Source organism: Porites lutea, chromosome 7 (assembly GCF_958299795.1).
Source record: "Porites lutea chromosome 7, jaPorLute2.1, whole genome shotgun sequence".
NCBI lineage: Eukaryota > Metazoa > Cnidaria > Anthozoa > Scleractinia > Poritidae > Porites > Porites lutea.
In genome coordinates, this window is record NC_133207.1 from 33448963 (window position 1) to 33466462 (window position 17500).

A 17500-nucleotide genomic window follows, 5' to 3' on the forward strand; every position below is an offset into this window, starting at 1 on the left:
ACTGATTGAGATGCTTTACCGCTCGTTGATTTTTTAACCGCATTTGACAACTTTAAACCTTCATGCGCTTTTCTTTCTTCCAAATTGAGAGTTTTCTTCATCAGGCTTTTAAGAATTTGCATAGTATGGCTCCTTGCACTAGACCTCTTTTTTAATTGAGCGCTATCAGTTTTAAACAACAAACCGAGTTTTCCAGGATGTTTCAGTATAATTTTCAGCTGTGGTTGATTTACTGGAGGTGTCCTATGAGCTTGTAAAAAGCTTTGGTTGTTTTGCTGTGCGTATCTCTGAGGTTCATTGTTGTTGGACGAGGAATCTTGGCGTGAGGTATTTTTAAGTCTATAATCAAAAGTCTCATTATTTTCCCCTTGGTTAACTTCATTGATAGGGAGTCGATCTAGAGCGGCAACACTTTCCTTCTCCGGAATGGGTTGCGTGTTTTGCAACATATTACCTTCATACTTTCGGCCCAAAGGGATCCGTGACACTGGAAAATCATTGCCTTGATTAAAATGCTCAGAAGTCGAAGAATTTTGTGGAAGTATTTTGTTGCTGGTAGTATAATTTTTCCCCTGAATCATTGCTTGTTCTACTTCACTGTTTCCTACTATTAAATCATTTTTGTCTTGGCTTGCAGCTGTTATTTTTGATGTTGTGTTATCCCTGAAGTCGTGCGTAAACTTCGTTAGTGTTTTGTTCAATATTTGAGGTTGAGAGTTGTCTTCTAGATAGTGGTCTCCCTGCGTCATCAAGGGAAGTACTTGTTGCAAATCCGCAACTTTGATGTTCACGCCCGGAGTTATAGAACCGTTTAATGTATCTGATCCTGCTGCGTTTAAGACGATGTGAAATTCGCCATCGGTCTTATTTCCCTGTGAGCCATAATTGTCAATAGAGTCTGCAATGGATTTCGAAGGCGTTGATAAGTCATTTTGCATTTCAGAGCACTGTGATAGAGTACAGTTTAGGGCGGGTTCTGGTCCGCTGTGATCCATTTGAACCTTGAGTTTTAAATGCAGGGGGGAAGGCATAGCGTCAGCTGCTGCAGGCAACTTATTTTCAGGTCGCTTGTTCCCAAGATCCTCAAGCTGTTTAGTAAGCTGATAATGATGATGATCTTTTTCGGATTTGATCTCAGAAATATTTGAAACATTTGTATCATTATTTTGAGTGTAGAGAGGCGACTCGGGGACTTTGTGAGAGAAAACTTGTTCGTCTGCAAACTGTCTTGAAAATTCACTTGGTTGCTCCATAAGTCCTGCGCTTTCGTTTGTAACTTGCGTGTCACTACTAAGCATATCTTTTGATTTCAACCCGAAAAGATTTATCGCGAACATCTTGCGAGGGGAGAAACTTGAGCTTTTACCGGAACTCAAAAGTCTTTGGGGAAGAGAATTTGATGTAGTTTCCTTTGGTAGCTTTTCGTCAGAAAATTGCAAAATATCCTTTAAGGTTTGGTTCATGTTCTCCGGAATACTGTTTGACTTATTTTGAAGCATAGAATGATTTGCTGCGTTCTGCGTATGAAACTGAAATAGTTCTTTTGCGGCTGAAGGATGTGGTTTTTTAGCGTTACTTTGTTCTTTATCCTGATCCACTGTTTCATTTTCTGTGCCAATTTTTGGTGCTGCATGATCGCCTTTGAAAATGTTGATAGAGAATACTTTATGGGGTTTCTGTTTGTTTAGAGCAGAAGCTCTATCTTTATGCTTCTCATTCTCTTCCAGTCCCCCAACAGACTTGCCAGCGTTACCTAAAGACTTGCCCCTAGTAATCTTTTTGGACTTACTTTTTCTACCAGTACCCGCCTCAGGATCAAACCAAACAAATTTCATATTTTCAGGGTAATCACAAACCGAGATCATCGGGTTAAACAACAGACCCCATGGACACAACTTTTTGGTTGTCTTTTTGCTTTCGCACATGTAAAACGCCGCCTGGTCAATTGGGTCCGCATAAATTCCATCTTCCTTGGAAACGCAAAATGGCACATGACCTGTTAAAAAAACCAAAACTATCTGCTTACAATAATCAGTTGCCTACTATTTCAATTATGGAAGTAAAAAAAAAAAAAAAAAAAAAAAAAAAAATAGACGCATGTAAGATGGCGAGAGGCTATTCGCAACACTGTTACGATTCTCTTGTAACATGTTATGCGGTGATTTATTGCTCCTGAACCATTATGCGTCGTTTACAGTTAGTAAGAAACTAGGTGAGTTCAGCCGCTGAATCAAGATTAAAGAACGTTTCCGCGGTGATAGATCGCTATAGATTGTCGCTAGATTTGACGAAATATAAATCAGTAACATATTAATGTATATACTAAAAATAAGAGGCAAAACGAGGCAAAGTGTTTCGTTAACGCTTATTTTATGGGAAAATAAAGCGTAACAAAAACTCGCGTTCTGCTCTTGAAAGCTCCTCCTTCAGTAAATTTGCTTGTTCCTTAAAGTACAGCGGGGGTCGCAATATATACTCCGAGGCCTATTTCCTTTCCGTAAACGGCCGTTGCCATTTTTAACAGTCGATACCACCTTTGGTAACCAAGCCTTTAGTCATGATGGTTGTAATCAAGAGACTATAAAGGGGGCAGAGAGGGGATCCCCCATATACACCCTATTCCATAGGTAATTCGTCTCGAGTTATTTTCAACACCAGAGATCTCAAGGGGGATTAGACAACAGCCAATCACATAGCGCGAATGTGTTCCGCGTGGATGACCCACGCTGAGAGCCACGCGTCCTTCACGAAATGACGCAGGACAAAATAGGGGAAGACGCGGAGAGCGATTTTGCTATTCCTTTTGGCGACGAAAACGACTACAGCGAGATTTCTGCGAAAGCTGTGTCAGCGAAACCGAAATTAAAAAAGAATCGCCCTTCCTCTCTTGTGTAGAGCTAACAGTAGAGCAGGGAAATCCTTAACACACTGAATATTCTCTCAGAATCATTTATAATTTACAGTTTGAAGAGAGCAATTTCTGGTTTGATGTTTATTTTTTTCAGTCTTTATAGCGATTATTCCTACCCACTTACTTTGTCAACTGTAGGCGAACCCTCCTAAAGCTGAATTTCAAGGGACCATATTCAAGCTCAGAAAGAGAAATAAAATTTCGTCGTTGCTTTTTTAAGTCCTCCATAAAACGCGAAATTAGGCATTTTCACGTCGTAGTCGTGCAAAAACGGGAAAGAAAGGAACAAAAAAGTGTGTTGCACGTGCGAAGTTGTTGTTTTGCTAATTAAACCTATTGTTTTTTTGACGTTCTAGTTGTCGTCCGCGTCGTTGGATCTTAAACTCCCTAAATTGTACAAACGACCGGTTTCAATAGACCGGCGAAATTTCTCATTTTATTAAAGCACTGAGGTTACGACAACTTCGAGTTAAACTGATTTCACGGGTTGTCAAAGAGTCCAGCGATTCCTTTTTCCCAGGTGAGCGCCGACTCATTTCGCTTCAATATTCAGGAATGCAGGAATCTTTTACGCTTTCATTGCCTCTCGCCCGACATGTTTTGCACGGCGTTTGGTCATGAGAAACCTCCACGAAACATCCACGCCTCGCGCGAGGTAACTTTATCCCGATTCTAAAAATAACTCGAGACGAATTACCTATGGAATAGGGTGTATATGGGGGATGCCCTCTCTGTCCACTTTATAGTCTCTTGTTGTAATATATTCCCTGGGATTAAGTTACAATAAGGAAAATAATACGTTTTTTGATAGTCTTAGAAAGAACGAAGTTGAAGCCCAAGTCGAATTTACGTTAAAAATTATGGAAAGGGCTAGGGTCACCTTCTACTGATGAAACAGTTAAGAAAGAGAGTTTGGTAGTGCATGTACTTAATTTCTTCGGAATTTTGGCGGGTTTGTGTGGTTGTTTAGTGGCAAGTGAGAGAGGGTAGGATACGAAAGGTCCGGGTTCGAGCTCCAGGTTCGACCCTGGGTTGTGATTTTCTTTCTTTTTCATAGAAACACTTTCATAACAGGTCAAACATTGTCTAAGTGTCTTAAAAATGGCAGCAACCGTTTACAATAGGTACAACTACTACTCCGAACATCCAAATTGCCTTAGTTTGGCCAGAACACTGTAATAAAAACATTGTTCAAATATGTCTCGTAGAAAATTTTCGTTTTTTTTTAATTCATCGAACAGCAAACTTCGGTAAATAAAATCAGTTCAGATTAGAAAGGTCTGAATGGACAGAAACATAAACATTCCTTGAATGATAAGCTACTAACTAAGGCTATTTTATACTATACTTGCTTGCTTTTCGTGCCGACAAGAAAAGCTATCAGCGATATAGGATAAACACCTTTATACTACTACACGAGAAATTTCTGCAATTTGATTGGCTTAGAGCAGTGGTATTTCAGCTTAATTTGAAATACGTACATGTGAAAATTACAAACCTTCTAAGGGTAGTAGTATAAACAATTAATAGCATGATTTGTACGTGATATTTGGCATAAATACCACTAGTGATATTTCAAAATTGTCTCAAATTTCACTCGCCTAACGGCTCGTGAAATTACGTATAACAATTTTGAAATATTACTCGTGGTATTTATGCCAAATATCACTACAAATCATGCTATTACCTATACAAATCCGATACGTGACTGTCCTTTTTAGAGATCGGCGCCGCGCAGCTTCTCTCCGTTATCTAAGTTTTGCCGAGATCAGCGTTTTTATGTGTGAACAAAAGGCTTATCCCGTATTTTCATTCTCGTGCCGGTGCAAAAGCTTTCCGTTATAGTATGAAAGTCATGTCGCACCTTTATCAGAAGATGGTCTGTTGCCTTGACCATAACACTTTATTTTCTCTGGAGATCCTCCTGTGGAAAAATGTATATCAGCATTAAATACTTTTTTCTCACGTTGACTGATATTAACCAACCAAAATGATCTTTTTTTAAGACACCGAAAATGGTGTACAGCCAGACTTGAAACTTATTTGTAGAATTAATGGAATTGTGATGAACTAATCACCTGCGTGGTAAAAAAGCGCAATCCATTAGCTGGCATAAGAACAAATGCTATCGCATCCCAGAAAGCGGAAAATTTCCTTTTTCATTTTTTCATGAAACAGTTTTAAGCAAAAAAATAATAATAAAAAAAAACAATTCGGTCATAATTCATGAGAGGAAAGGAAACGCTTACTTATTAAATGATTTCGGTGTTCAAATCATTCACAATTATAATATTGTAAAGTCGTAAAATTGATGGTTTATACCGTTAACTTATTGGCATATTTGATCAAATGCATGTAAGGAATGATTTACCTCTATTGTGGCAATGAAATTAAACAAAACGATGTGTGATTGAGCCTAAGACAAACTAAGTGCTTTTACCGTCATTTCTGCTTCTCACCTCTCAAACCCACGGTGTCCGAGAATTGTAGGTCCGATTTGATAGCGACATCATTTTTCAAAGCGTCGATAGTTGCTTGTAGTTGCTCATTCATGATACTTGTAAGACGAATCTTGAGCGGGAAGGAAATAGCTCCTTCTCCTTCATTTGAGAAAAAGTTGTCGGAAGTTTTTTTCAAACAAATCCAGTTTCCTTTCACTCTTTCAAAGGCCTCGATACCTGCAACAGGAACTCTAAAAACACAGTAATTGACCACAAATAACAAAATGGATTACGATTGTTATACATGTACACTCGAAATACCACGTTTTCATTTTTCCAAGAAACCTTTGGAAGTAAGCTCTCCATTAATATTAGTATTAACTTGATACTTTTTTAATTCTTAAAAAGTAACCTACGTTTGTTGTTTTTTTTAACTACCTATATTCCGTCCTTTGTATGAAATGGAGAACCAGAAAATCCCACCATGAGTAGGGAGATGAAATAAAGATCGCCAAAGCAGTTTGGATTTTCATCCTTGACTGTTTATCAGATATATTTGCTCAAAAGTGAAAATCCATTGCTTCTTTTGTGAGCGTGGAACAGAAAAATCCAACAATGAGTACCGGTAAGGTGGATTGGAATACGCCATCACTATCGATAACGGTGCTACTTAAGGTACTCCTCATTGTCTCGCATGGCGGATCCACAAGCACGGAATGTTATCAAAGATCAAGGCTAAATTTAACAAAAACTTTGCAAGTGTAATTTAAGTGTAAGTATGGTTTTTAAAGCTTAATAAAAATAGCTCCGCTTGTAAATCACACTTGTAAAAGTTTTATAAGATCGACCCCCAGCAGTATTGCTCAAATTTTTACCATAGATGGCACACAATGACCATGAAATACAAGATGAACAAAGCCAATCAACCTACTTTGCGTTCGATGCTTGCAGTTTGAAGTACATTTCATTGCTGCCAGTAAAACGAAACTGGATGAATCCTGTAGGACCTTTTCCTGTAGGGCAGTCAACAGCTTTGAAAGCGATAAGCCACAATCCGCTTCCACTCTGTGGAGGGAGAAGGGCCAAGTCTCCTGCAGGTGTCAAACATGACAGAACTCAGCCAATATTTTCTCGTGACTTCATCACTGGCTTTCCAGTGAAATGACGTCTTAGGAGGGCGCAGAAATTCCCTACTGATGGCGTATCACTAATATGGGTAGTGCTCCTCATCGACTAAAACTTTGTTTCAGTAAAATCACATCAGGGTGGTGACACGTCATCAATATGGAAATTCTGTGCTCGTCTCTCAGATATCATTTCCTTCGTGGGGAACCCAGTGGTGGAGTCGCAATATATCAGCTGTCTCCTCAGGGTACGAATGTGAGGGAAACGATACATAATGAAGGATGGTGAATTTTAGAGCTCGGTTAAATGAGATATTCACCGATTTGACAAGCCTAGACGTGAAAAAAAAGCTCGAGTCCCTGATGGTTTTTGTGGCCATGGAAATTTAATCTTTAATCGTGTCGACATCATAGTAAACGTCTCATTTAATTTTCGTATATTATCAGTTAGGATGCTATCAAGAATTGGAATGCGTGTAAATTGTGAAAGTCGGTCATATTTCTTTTTTAACTTTTAGTTTATATGTGTTGGCATGAGGCAATATTTCTCCTTTTTTTATATATTGCGATGGTCAACAAATTTGCATAAGCTTTCCAATTTTTCGAGTATTTTTTTTAGCTCTTCTCAAAGCGATGTATTGTGTTCGAAAATGGTCAGTGGTCCGCTGAAGAAACAATTTTTTTCCAAAAACCACCCCACAATACTTTGGATCTAGAACCACTAACACGAGTGAGGCTCATGTTGCACCAATCACAAGCACCCACTAATGGCAGACCAGCAGACCAACACTACACGCAGTGGAAATTAACGCCCGATAAATATATTTTGCGCAGAAAATTTATTCCTCGTTGCATCATTACTTTATCTACCCAAATAGGATTGTAGAATTAAAATAGTTGTAAAAGTCCCTTCAAAAACAAGTAATAGGCGATAGTATACCTTGGCTTATAGTGTCGTCCTGGTCGACCACAATAGCGTTCAAAGTTCCTTTGACAGGTGGGGCACCAGCCAGGTCAGCGGCAGCCGGTGTGCCACTGCCATTTATCATTAAGCAAACTCCACAACCCAGTGACGACTGGAAATCATCTTTGGAGGCAGCAACCTTAAGCATCCCTGGTGTCTTGGCAACGGATGGAGGCAAGTCCAATAATGAACACGCGTTTTTTGCTCCTTTCACATATCTTGCCTGGTTGTTTGATAGTTAGCAAAAAGAAAAACAAGTTGGCTTTGCGCTGTTCTGTTGTAAAGCATGCTTAGGAAGTGGTAAGAGTACAAAGAAGTGTTGGCGGAAGCACGAGTCGTAGCCGAGTGTTTGTCCCTATTTCTTGAGTGTTCCAGTCGCTTCCTAAGTGCTTTACAACAGAACAGAGCACAGTCAAGGCTTCTTTGTTTGTTTTATGATAAAGAATCCATTAAATCCGAATGCGTTACTTCTAATTTTTTAAGTAGACTGTTGAAAGATGGCGTGCCGGCTTTAGCTCCGTGTTTTATTAGAGTAACTATCTTCAGGAGCGATAAATTATTTCTCAAGACTGCACTTCCAGTCAAGATGAGGCAGTCAGATTAAAGAACCTGTAGAAGGGATGTCAAGCACTGGCTTTGATCCGATAAACTTATGCTCAATGAAACCGAATTTATTGCAATAGCATCACGAAATCAATAAAAAAGACTGCTGTTAACTCCATCAGGGTAGCGGATTGTGATGTCGCCAAAGTGAATATCGTGCGGAATTTGGGTACGTGGTTCGGTGACCAAGTTACTTTCGCATCGGGAAATACCTATCAATGGATACCTCCAGAACTCTTTTTCACTCTTTCGTTGGTAGCCGAATAGACTACTGTAATAGTCTATTATATGGTCTGCCTAATTAAGTATCAACTTGCCAAGTTACAGAGAGTTCAAAACTTGTCTTCAATTACACTGGTTACCTGTTTTATTTCGCACTAATTTGAAGATTTTACTTTTAACTTTCAAAGCAATTCATGGTTTAGCCCCTTCTTATATTAATGATCTTGTTAAACTAGATATGGTTTCCGGTCTGAAAGCGGAATACTGCTGTCACAACCAAATTTTAAAACTTCAACTACCTTGGGCGACCGTAATTTTGTTGCCTCGGCACCTAAACCTTGGAACAGTCTGCCTTTTAAAATTAGAATGGCTGTTGACCACTTTAAAAAACGTTTATAGACTTATTCTTTTGGCGAGGCTTTTTCTTGGTAAGATAATTGCATTGTGACATTATTTATTTATTTATTTATTTATTATTTATAATATCTATTTTTAACTTTATACCTTTAGCCTTTTTAACTATTAGACTTTTAAACTTTAAAACTTGATGTAAGTTTTCTTTTTTTCTTAGTTATTTTATTCTTTTATCCGTGTAATGCGCAGTTGTTCACCACGTCATGTAAACTGCGCAATATAAATTTTTAAATATTATTATTACAAAGATTCTTACACACCAAGAGATTACTAAAACTTATAAATTTCAAGACTTGATAATAGAGCTGCACTGACCTTTCCTATGGACGTGCTTACAAATCGGTTGTACATAGCCTTGACATTGTTCAGAGTAGTATCTCTCTTCGCGATAGACTCATCATTCTGATAATAAGCGCAGAAGAAATCTTTAGTAAAATAATTTTTCGGTTTACGAGCTAAAACCATTTTTCAAATAATTATAATAATAATAATAATAATAATAATAAATAAATAAATAAATAAATAAGTAAATAAAGGAAAAGACAAGGTACAGAAGGTCGCTGGCCTTTTGGCGACATTCAATAATTCGTACATCATGTTAGACTGATTAACCACCCAACGGCAACCATAGTGTTATGTTGTAAGGCGGATACATACAGAAAACGATAAAATTAGGCGGTAAATTAAAGCAAATATCTTATCTCAGCATCAGGGTCTTCTTGTTACAACTCCAGTTACTTACTAATCAGTAATTTGTCGTTTCCGATTGGCTCCAATTCCCTTACTAATTCTTCATAACGAACTGGTGCTTACCATATTTGGAAGATGTGAGCAATATACGTTCGATTCTATGGTATATTTGATTGCGAACGAGGTTGATCGATGGTATATTGTCCTGGAAACGAGGCTGCCTGGACATTACAGAACTAAAACAAATGGCGTTCACGGCTATCTGAAGACGAAAGAATTCAACTTTCTGACTAAAATGAACGGAAGAAATGCAAAAATTAAAATATGCAAAACGTATTGCTCAAAATATGTTATCAACTCGTCAAGTAGTATCGACAAGAAAATAACATCTGTTTATATACTGAATCCGTGCCGAGAATAAGGCCAATTTTTTTTAAAGAAAATTTACGAGGAGGTAAGCTTGATAAGACCTTAGAAACATTTTGAATGAATTATATTTAACAATAATTAAATTCGGCTTTCGTAAAATTTGAAGAATTATGCTGATCTAACCTATCATTCTCAGTAGCCTCATTCAATAAAATGTCAATTCTTTACGGAGTTGAGACTAACGTGGGAAATCACAATTACACTCGGTGCACTCACTGGATATGGATTCTGCATTTTTAGGTTTATTACAAGAAGGATATATACAAACATGAACAGCCCAATGCGCGGACCTGCCGTAAAAAAGCCCTCTTCTAAAGCAAGTGATAATTATCATCGTTTAATCTTACCTTTTTATCCCAAGCCAAAATTACTGAAATATACGTTGTTACTACCAGGAAGCGCATAATTGCGCTCTGACAAAAGTTGAAAGACATTGCTTATCTAGTTGTAAAGAAAGTAAACCAAATTTAGCTTTTAAACAATTTTTTAAATTTAAATACAGTAAATGCTTACATAACCTAGCTTTCTATCAAGAGACCATCTATAAGACATAAAAAAGGTCGTGTGAACAAACCGGAAGTTTATGTCCGATTGATTTATTTAGTAATAATCCAAAATTGAAGAGACTGAGAGAAACGAACACAAAAAAGGTACAAAACTCTCTTCTATGAAAAGCTAAACGTACGTTTTAGCGAATGCGTTTCCTCCAAAACTGAAATCACCTGGCTTTGCAGCGCTCTCATGTTTGGAGTTTAGTTTTATACAGCGTTTTTTAAGGTGCTGGTGATTGTTTTCGCTTTCTCCTCAGCGAGGAAATCCAATTTACCCTACTTATTTGCCGTGTTTGAATTTGGGACCGCCCTTTGAATCAATGATAAAACTAACTTGAATGACGACAAAAACATTCGCAATTAAATCTATTTGTTGAAATCAGGTTGAAAAGTAGGCAATTACTTAGTACTTTTACCTGTTTATGCGACATAATTTAAGTGGCTTAGGTACTGGACGAACTGACGCTCATATTTTCGTGCTCTGGTGATTTTTTGTTTTTGGAAAAAGCCACGAAGAAATGAAAAAAAGAAATCTCATATAAAGCGAAGTCTTGTGAAGCATTTATCATAAATGAAAGCATTCAAGTCATTCAAGTGAAATTAAAAGTGATATATTACTCATGAAACCTTGTCGACAAGCTAATGAAATTACTTTTTTCGGCTAGTAAGTTTTTCTTACCTTTCTGAGTCATTCACATGTTCCAGTATACGCGCACTGAAAAGAATAAAATGGAAGATTTAGATCCCTTTTTATAAAGCCTAAATTAAGAAATTGCTTTGCCAATTTGAAGTAGTAAATAACTGCTACCAGTTCTTGTTGTACGTCAGGTCAAAAGGGCGCCACAGTCGCTTCACAAAGCAGGTCCCCGTTATAGTGGCAATTCTACGCTAGTACTTGTTCGGCAAATCAAGATTCAGTGACCCCATAAGCTGTTTCATTGTTAGGTTAACCCATTTATGTAAAAAGATTAGTTATTGCGGGCGAGTAGATGAAACGAATCCCAGTGAGTTTTGTTTGGCTACCGGAGCGTGCAAGATAGGCCCATCCCAGACGATTGAAACCTAGTAATATTTTCGAATTCAATAACGTCATAAACTCGAGTTCAGGCTTAAGGGGACTTTCCAAATCAAATTGCAGAGAACAACTTTCTGTTTTCAGTTTTGCTAGCGGTAATTTGCACTGTTATTGCATGCATTGAAATGACTGAATATTTCGATTTAGCCATGTTAGAAGTAATTAGCTTTCAATAATTAATCTTATACAGATTGTGGAATCGTTTGGTTCGAAACGAAGTCGTCTAAAACGGTTTCGTTCTCTACACTGCGCAAGACAATTTTGAGTTCGTCCAGGGCGTACAAGTGCCTGATGGAACAATATACAGGAAGGCCTGGCCATGGGAGAAAAAGAACAAATGTTGGCAAATGCAAGTGGTGTGGAATGTGTGAATCAAAACTGGAGACTATTTCCTCCCAAGCCTTTTCTTTATTTCTAATGGCAAGGTTGAAGGAAATTGGCCAACTTCTTTTATCTCTTTTTTTTCTCGATCAAACGAAGTCGAAGTCCAAAATGTTTTTACCACGATCATACAATAGTTTGATATACAATACCGACATTTAATGTCAGATTGGGCTTCACATCTGCTTATTCTGCGAACATCACCTTTGTGAAGCAAATTGTGTTTGGCAGTAGAAACTGAACGGTTTGCCAGACTGAGTTGGAAAAGAAAACATGAATTCACACTCCCCTGACATTAAAAAAGAAAACTTTCGTAATTATTCAAAGCTTAATCCTTTTGAAATATAAAACATTAATAATCATAATCTTCATCATTGATTGCCAAATAATTTACCAAAGAGTTACTCTGGATCGAAAGAAATTTACCGGTGGACTTAGAATTATTTCGAGTAATCTAGATACACAGACGTATCAATGGACGTAGCAAATTGGTATGTACAATTTGATCAAAACTTCTCACATTTACTTCTTTTAAGGCTAGCTAGACCCTGCCCTCCTAAATAGAGAGCTTATTTGAAATTTATCTAAATTCACCTTTCAAGAACCTCTATGGAGCGGACTAGCACGAATTACAAAAATGAGTAATTTTCAAAAAACTTGCCTTCGTTTTAAATCAAGAAGACGGTTAGGACAAACTCGAAAATGACCCGGGCTTAGTTAAATAAAGAAACCTGGCCTTGCATTAAGAAAAAAAAGGTCTAAAGAAAAATATTCAAGCATCAATCGGAAATGAGCTAACTCAAGTATATTATTTAGAGCTCTCGAAATACGTGTATTTAATGTAGCATTTTTACTTGCGGGACGTCTATGCGGAGCACGTACATTTTCCAATTTTTTAGATGGACGCTTCTTGAATTTCAGTCCATGTTCAACAAATGTAAGCGAATTCGAATGCTGGCAAAAACATAATATAAAACACTGAAGTCCTTGTTTAAAAAAAACAATTTTCAAGATAGGTTACGGAAAATTATATCTAACGGCTTTAGAAGATAAGCGACATTATCTGACGAACAACCGTGACAAATAAATGTAAAAAATATATATATCACAATCAACTAGACTAAAAGAAAGAGAAATAAAAGAAAAAGTTTGTGTTCAATTCCAATATAACGGGGTGTTAGCCAAGTGCTACATATATCATTTGTTAACAGCAGGTGGGAGAACGGATTAACACCGCCCAATTCCTGGTCCTTCACGTAATAGGGATTTTTTATATAGCAAAGAACAGGCACTGCAAAGGCAACGGTAACCTCACTACCAAAGAGATTAACGCGTGTTTCAAAAATGTTGTGGCGATTATCCCAACTCGTAGAAAATTCAGAATTTAATTTTTGAGGACCGAATCCAAGCCTACTGGCCACGTCCACACGAATGTGGATATTTTTGAAACAGCACAGAATGTTTAAATCATATGGCAGGCAATTGGCCCTGCATTTACAAAAAACCAGTAAATCCGCTCACCGAAACTTCACCTTTTTATACCACGTTCCAGAGTTGTTTAGGACACCGTCCACAGGAGTCCGGGTTTTAAAATTAAAAAATTATCTTTATCTTAACTTTATCTTAAGGAAAGTGATGAGACCAGCAAGCCTTTCTGAAACAGTGTTTCTTCAAATCGTGCTTTGTCTGGCGCTCACTTACAGTGTCAAGAGCCAGGGACTGTGCCAAAACTTTTACTTTGTGTTGAACAATCACGTGGTCGATGGACACGCCCTTGAAGGTCATGTTGTGCAAAGGCGCACCGTAAATACCGCTGCACAGTGTCACGTGATGTGCAAAGACAACTGCCAGTGTGTCTCTTTGAACTATCTACCAAGTGACCAAGAAAACAACTGTGAGCTGAATGATGCTAATAAGGAGATGAAACCAGATGCTCTTAAAGTCAAATCAAGAGCACAGTACTATGGCTTGGTCAGAAGCTACATTATGGAGGTAAATTGAACGTCTTTTAGGGCATTTATCTGACAGGCCTCGCCGTTCGAGAAAAGTGAAAAACATTCGCACCTCCCGCTAACGGCTACCTGTCAGTCTTTACATCAACTCTTGCTTTAACCTGTCTACAACGGCCACTTTCCTTTCTTCTTAACGTGGCCATTGTGGGTAGGTTCAACTGTATCTAAACACTTGTTGCAAACGACAATGAATATTTTTTACTACACTACACAGTCGTCATAAAAGGGTTGCACCAATGGTTTTTCTCCAAATCGTTTTAGTAGAGCCTTTTCTACCTCTAAAACCGAACAGAACCAGTTCCAGCCAACTAAAAACTAACAGAGTAAATTCACACCAAGCCAAGCTACACTAACTAACAACTGAACTGCAGCAACTACACCAAAGTACACTAACCACTCTAAGCCAATAGCAAACTACATGCCATGGTGGGCATATAGGACGTCTAAAACGGCCTCTTATAGCCTGCTAGCAAGGTCGTCTTCTCGCGACTTCCACAAATGGAGAGCTTGCTGGCAAGCTAGGCCTCCTAGGGAACTTCTTTTGCAGTTTTTATCCGTTTGTGTTCAAAGTTTGCAGGATGGTAGGACTTAAGTTCTAAACAACCGCATGTTTTTTTTTTCGATTTTTAAAAATCATCAGTGGCAAAATCTGAGTTTCAACTATGATCTAAAAGATAAATAACTTTTAAAGACCACAATGCGTTAGAATAACTGTCGGCACTTATAAAACCTAGCACCAAGTTATACCAGTAATTGACAAAAGCCTGTTCATTTGTTTCAATCATAGTTGAACCCAAAGATAAATTCCTTTCCCATTGTTCGAAAATATCATCTGGAGATCACATGCAGATTATCGGAGATCCAATCGGCGCTGTTGAAGTCAAAGTGTTGACAAGCCAAACACATATGCACAAGCTTGGTAGAGTATAGTGCGATAGGTGACCACAGATTTTTGCTCCGGACGAGAATCTAGGAGATAAGCGTTGGCTTTTTGAACATTTCTCTCTGTTAAGGCTAGATTAGATGTCATTTGCTCATAAAGTTGTTCTTTGGGTGATGCAACAGCGGGGTTACCTTGTAACTGAAATCGATAGTCCACTTCCCAGATCTGGAAGTCTGAAGTGTGATTGGTCTTCGTTTTTTCCCGCTCACATCATGATCAGCAGACGTTAGTGGGGCAGGAACGCGTGACGAACCCCCTAAGAACGTCTTCGTGGGAGGCTATGATGTGGCCGACCGATTCAGCCATTCTATGCTAGTCTCATCTCCCGTAGTTTCATACTTATCGACGATAACCCCATGGCGCTGGAAGAATTTGAAAATCTCTACACTGCGCTGCGCTCTCAAGTGAAAGATTTCCTTTGCTTTAGTACGCAGATTAATCTTTAATACTAGGTAGAAATAGTCCAGTCAAATTGTAGTTTAATATCAAACTAATTTGCTACATAATTTTTTTCAACGCCATTTAATTGTTGGATGGCTACTTAACAAGATACTAAGAATCCGCCCAAATCCGTTCGGTGAAACATGACAAACTGATTGGCAATATATAGATTTTCGACTTTCTCCACAGGAAGCCCAGTTACCGGAAAATCACAAATGCAGGCAAATGATCTGTTAATTGTGTTTTTTTTTTACAGCGGTTACCACTAACACGGGCCCTCAAAGGGTTTTTTCTTCGGTTCAAACCTGTGTTTTGGTGGACGTCAATCAACCGTAACCATGGTTTTTCACGCTTTGGCTTAGAGAAGATTCTTTCTCCGTTTCTTGAGCACTCGGAAGAATATGTCGGCGTTTCAGCTGTTTTTGCAGTATTTTGCTGCAGGATCTGACACCGCTTCATTAGATCACGAGGAGAAAAAATTTGTTGAGTGGTTTTTGGAGGAAACTCAAATTATCGACATATTTAGACACTGTAAGTTACAACCACATAAACTTTCTCAATCGCTCGAAACTCGTCTGAGTTCTTGCTAGTTCTGGTCTCTGTTCCATAACATGAAGAATGATAGGTAGTAAAATTCATTTTCAAAAACAGCCTCCATTCAGAGAAAACTTTTTCCCTTTTCGGTGTGATACCTTTTGTTTCTTTGAATTTATACTAGCTTCTTGGCAATTCGTCCACGGCTTCCATGTTTTCATACAATCAAATAGATAAACAACCTGAAAACCGTTACGTAAACTATAGAGAATGTTTCGGCTATTTCACTCAGTTCGCAGAGACCTAGTTGTTTTAACAATGTAATCCTTCATCTTGATAAAATAATTTAAAAAGCCGTCGTCGTTCGAAATTATTTGCCCTTCATTCGCCGATGAGGGAACCTTCTCTGTCAGAGCGCGTGGAAAACCATGGTAACAGTTGATTGACCTCCACGAAAACTCAGGTTTAAACAGACAGAAAAACCCTTCAAAGGTGCATGTTAGTGGTAACCGCTGTAAGAATCTTAGATACAACCTTGCTTATGTGTCTTCTGGGTAGTTTTGTTTTAAAATACTCCGAATGGTTTAAGAAACACCTGGGTTTTTGTTTCGTCTTGATGGTTTTGGACAGGTTACCCAGCCACGCGTCTGTCTTCACATTCACAGTTTTTCAAGCTTGAATTTTTTCTATGACGGTATTTCAAAGGGACGTTGAACAGTCTGTGTTGAGATGGTTAAAAATATGAATTATTTTTAAATAAAAAAATAATAATTTTTTTTATTACTAAACAGTAGTTTTAATGGCTGATATTCAAAATATCACATCAAATTGTTTGTTTGTCATCATTTGACTACTAAATTTGCATCCATGCATGCTGCAGGATACGTGCGACTAAATGTTTGCAACGGACGATAGCTTTGTATCAGTACAAACTGTTTAACCTATTCTTCTTTGTTGTAATCAAGTTTTGTGAAGCAGGTATGTTCAAAACTTGGACACAATATGTGTGATCGAAAACTAGGATACTTCTTTTTTTTTGCGACACGCGCAACCTCCTTTCGTCTATTATATCTTACAATATGAGTGAATAGAGTACTAAAGTGTGACGTCATAAAAATGAAATTTCTGAAATTATGGGATTTATCAGGATATTCTGAAAGAACAATGCCCAAGAGGCCTATCTGCCAAAAATGAGCATTTCTGGGCAAATTGTCCCTGAGATCGTAGCCCAGTTATGCTTAGAAAACTCCATACAAACCCTTCTAAATTTTTTTTGGGTCGACCCAAAAAAAAATTAGAAGGGTTTGTATGGAGTTTTCTGAGTTTAACCGGCTAATATCTCAGAGACAATTTGCCCCGAAATGCTCATTTTTGGTAAGTAGGCCTCTTGGACATTGTTCTTTCAGAATATCCTGACAAATCCCATAATTTCAGAAATTTCGTTTTTATGACGTCATCACTTTAGTACTCTATAAATGTGATTATTATTCATTCAAAATATTTCCCCGATTCTGATTGGCTAAAAGCACACGTTTAATTCACCATAACCAGTTACTGATGACCAAACTTGGAAGAAATTTGACTTTAACGAGGAAATGACGTCAAAAATGCAGCGTTTTCGCAGGTTAAGGCACCGTTAACCGAGAAGACCTGGGGACGAGGTTGAGTTGTTTTGGTTGTGAACTTGAAAAAATGGCGGACATTTCACTCGTTTCAAGAGTAAAAATCAGGCGAAAAAAAATAGCTAAAAACATGGCAAGAACAG

The 17500-nt window shown here is 38.0% G+C and overlaps 1 protein-coding gene across 1 annotated transcript in view; it reads right to left on the bottom strand.

The window, feature by feature from the left end:
* Positions 1–11139, bottom strand: part of LOC140944826 (uncharacterized) — a 12726-nt gene extending 1587 nt beyond the window's left edge. Inside the window, exons 1-8 of the mRNA XM_073393929.1 lie at positions 11029–11139; positions 10146–10239; positions 8995–9081; positions 7417–7663; positions 6284–6443; positions 5371–5603; positions 4776–4835; positions 20–1996 (exon numbers count right to left, since the gene is read on the bottom strand). Of these exons, the coding sequence (XP_073250030.1) occupies positions 20–1996; positions 4776–4835; positions 5371–5603; positions 6284–6443; positions 7417–7663; positions 8995–9081; positions 10146–10202 (2821 nt within the window). The 5' untranslated portion in view covers positions 10203–10239; positions 11029–11139. The remainder of the gene's footprint in view (positions 1–19; positions 1997–4775; positions 4836–5370; positions 5604–6283; positions 6444–7416; positions 7664–8994; positions 9082–10145; positions 10240–11028) is intronic.
* Positions 11140–17500: the final 6361 nt, after the last annotated feature.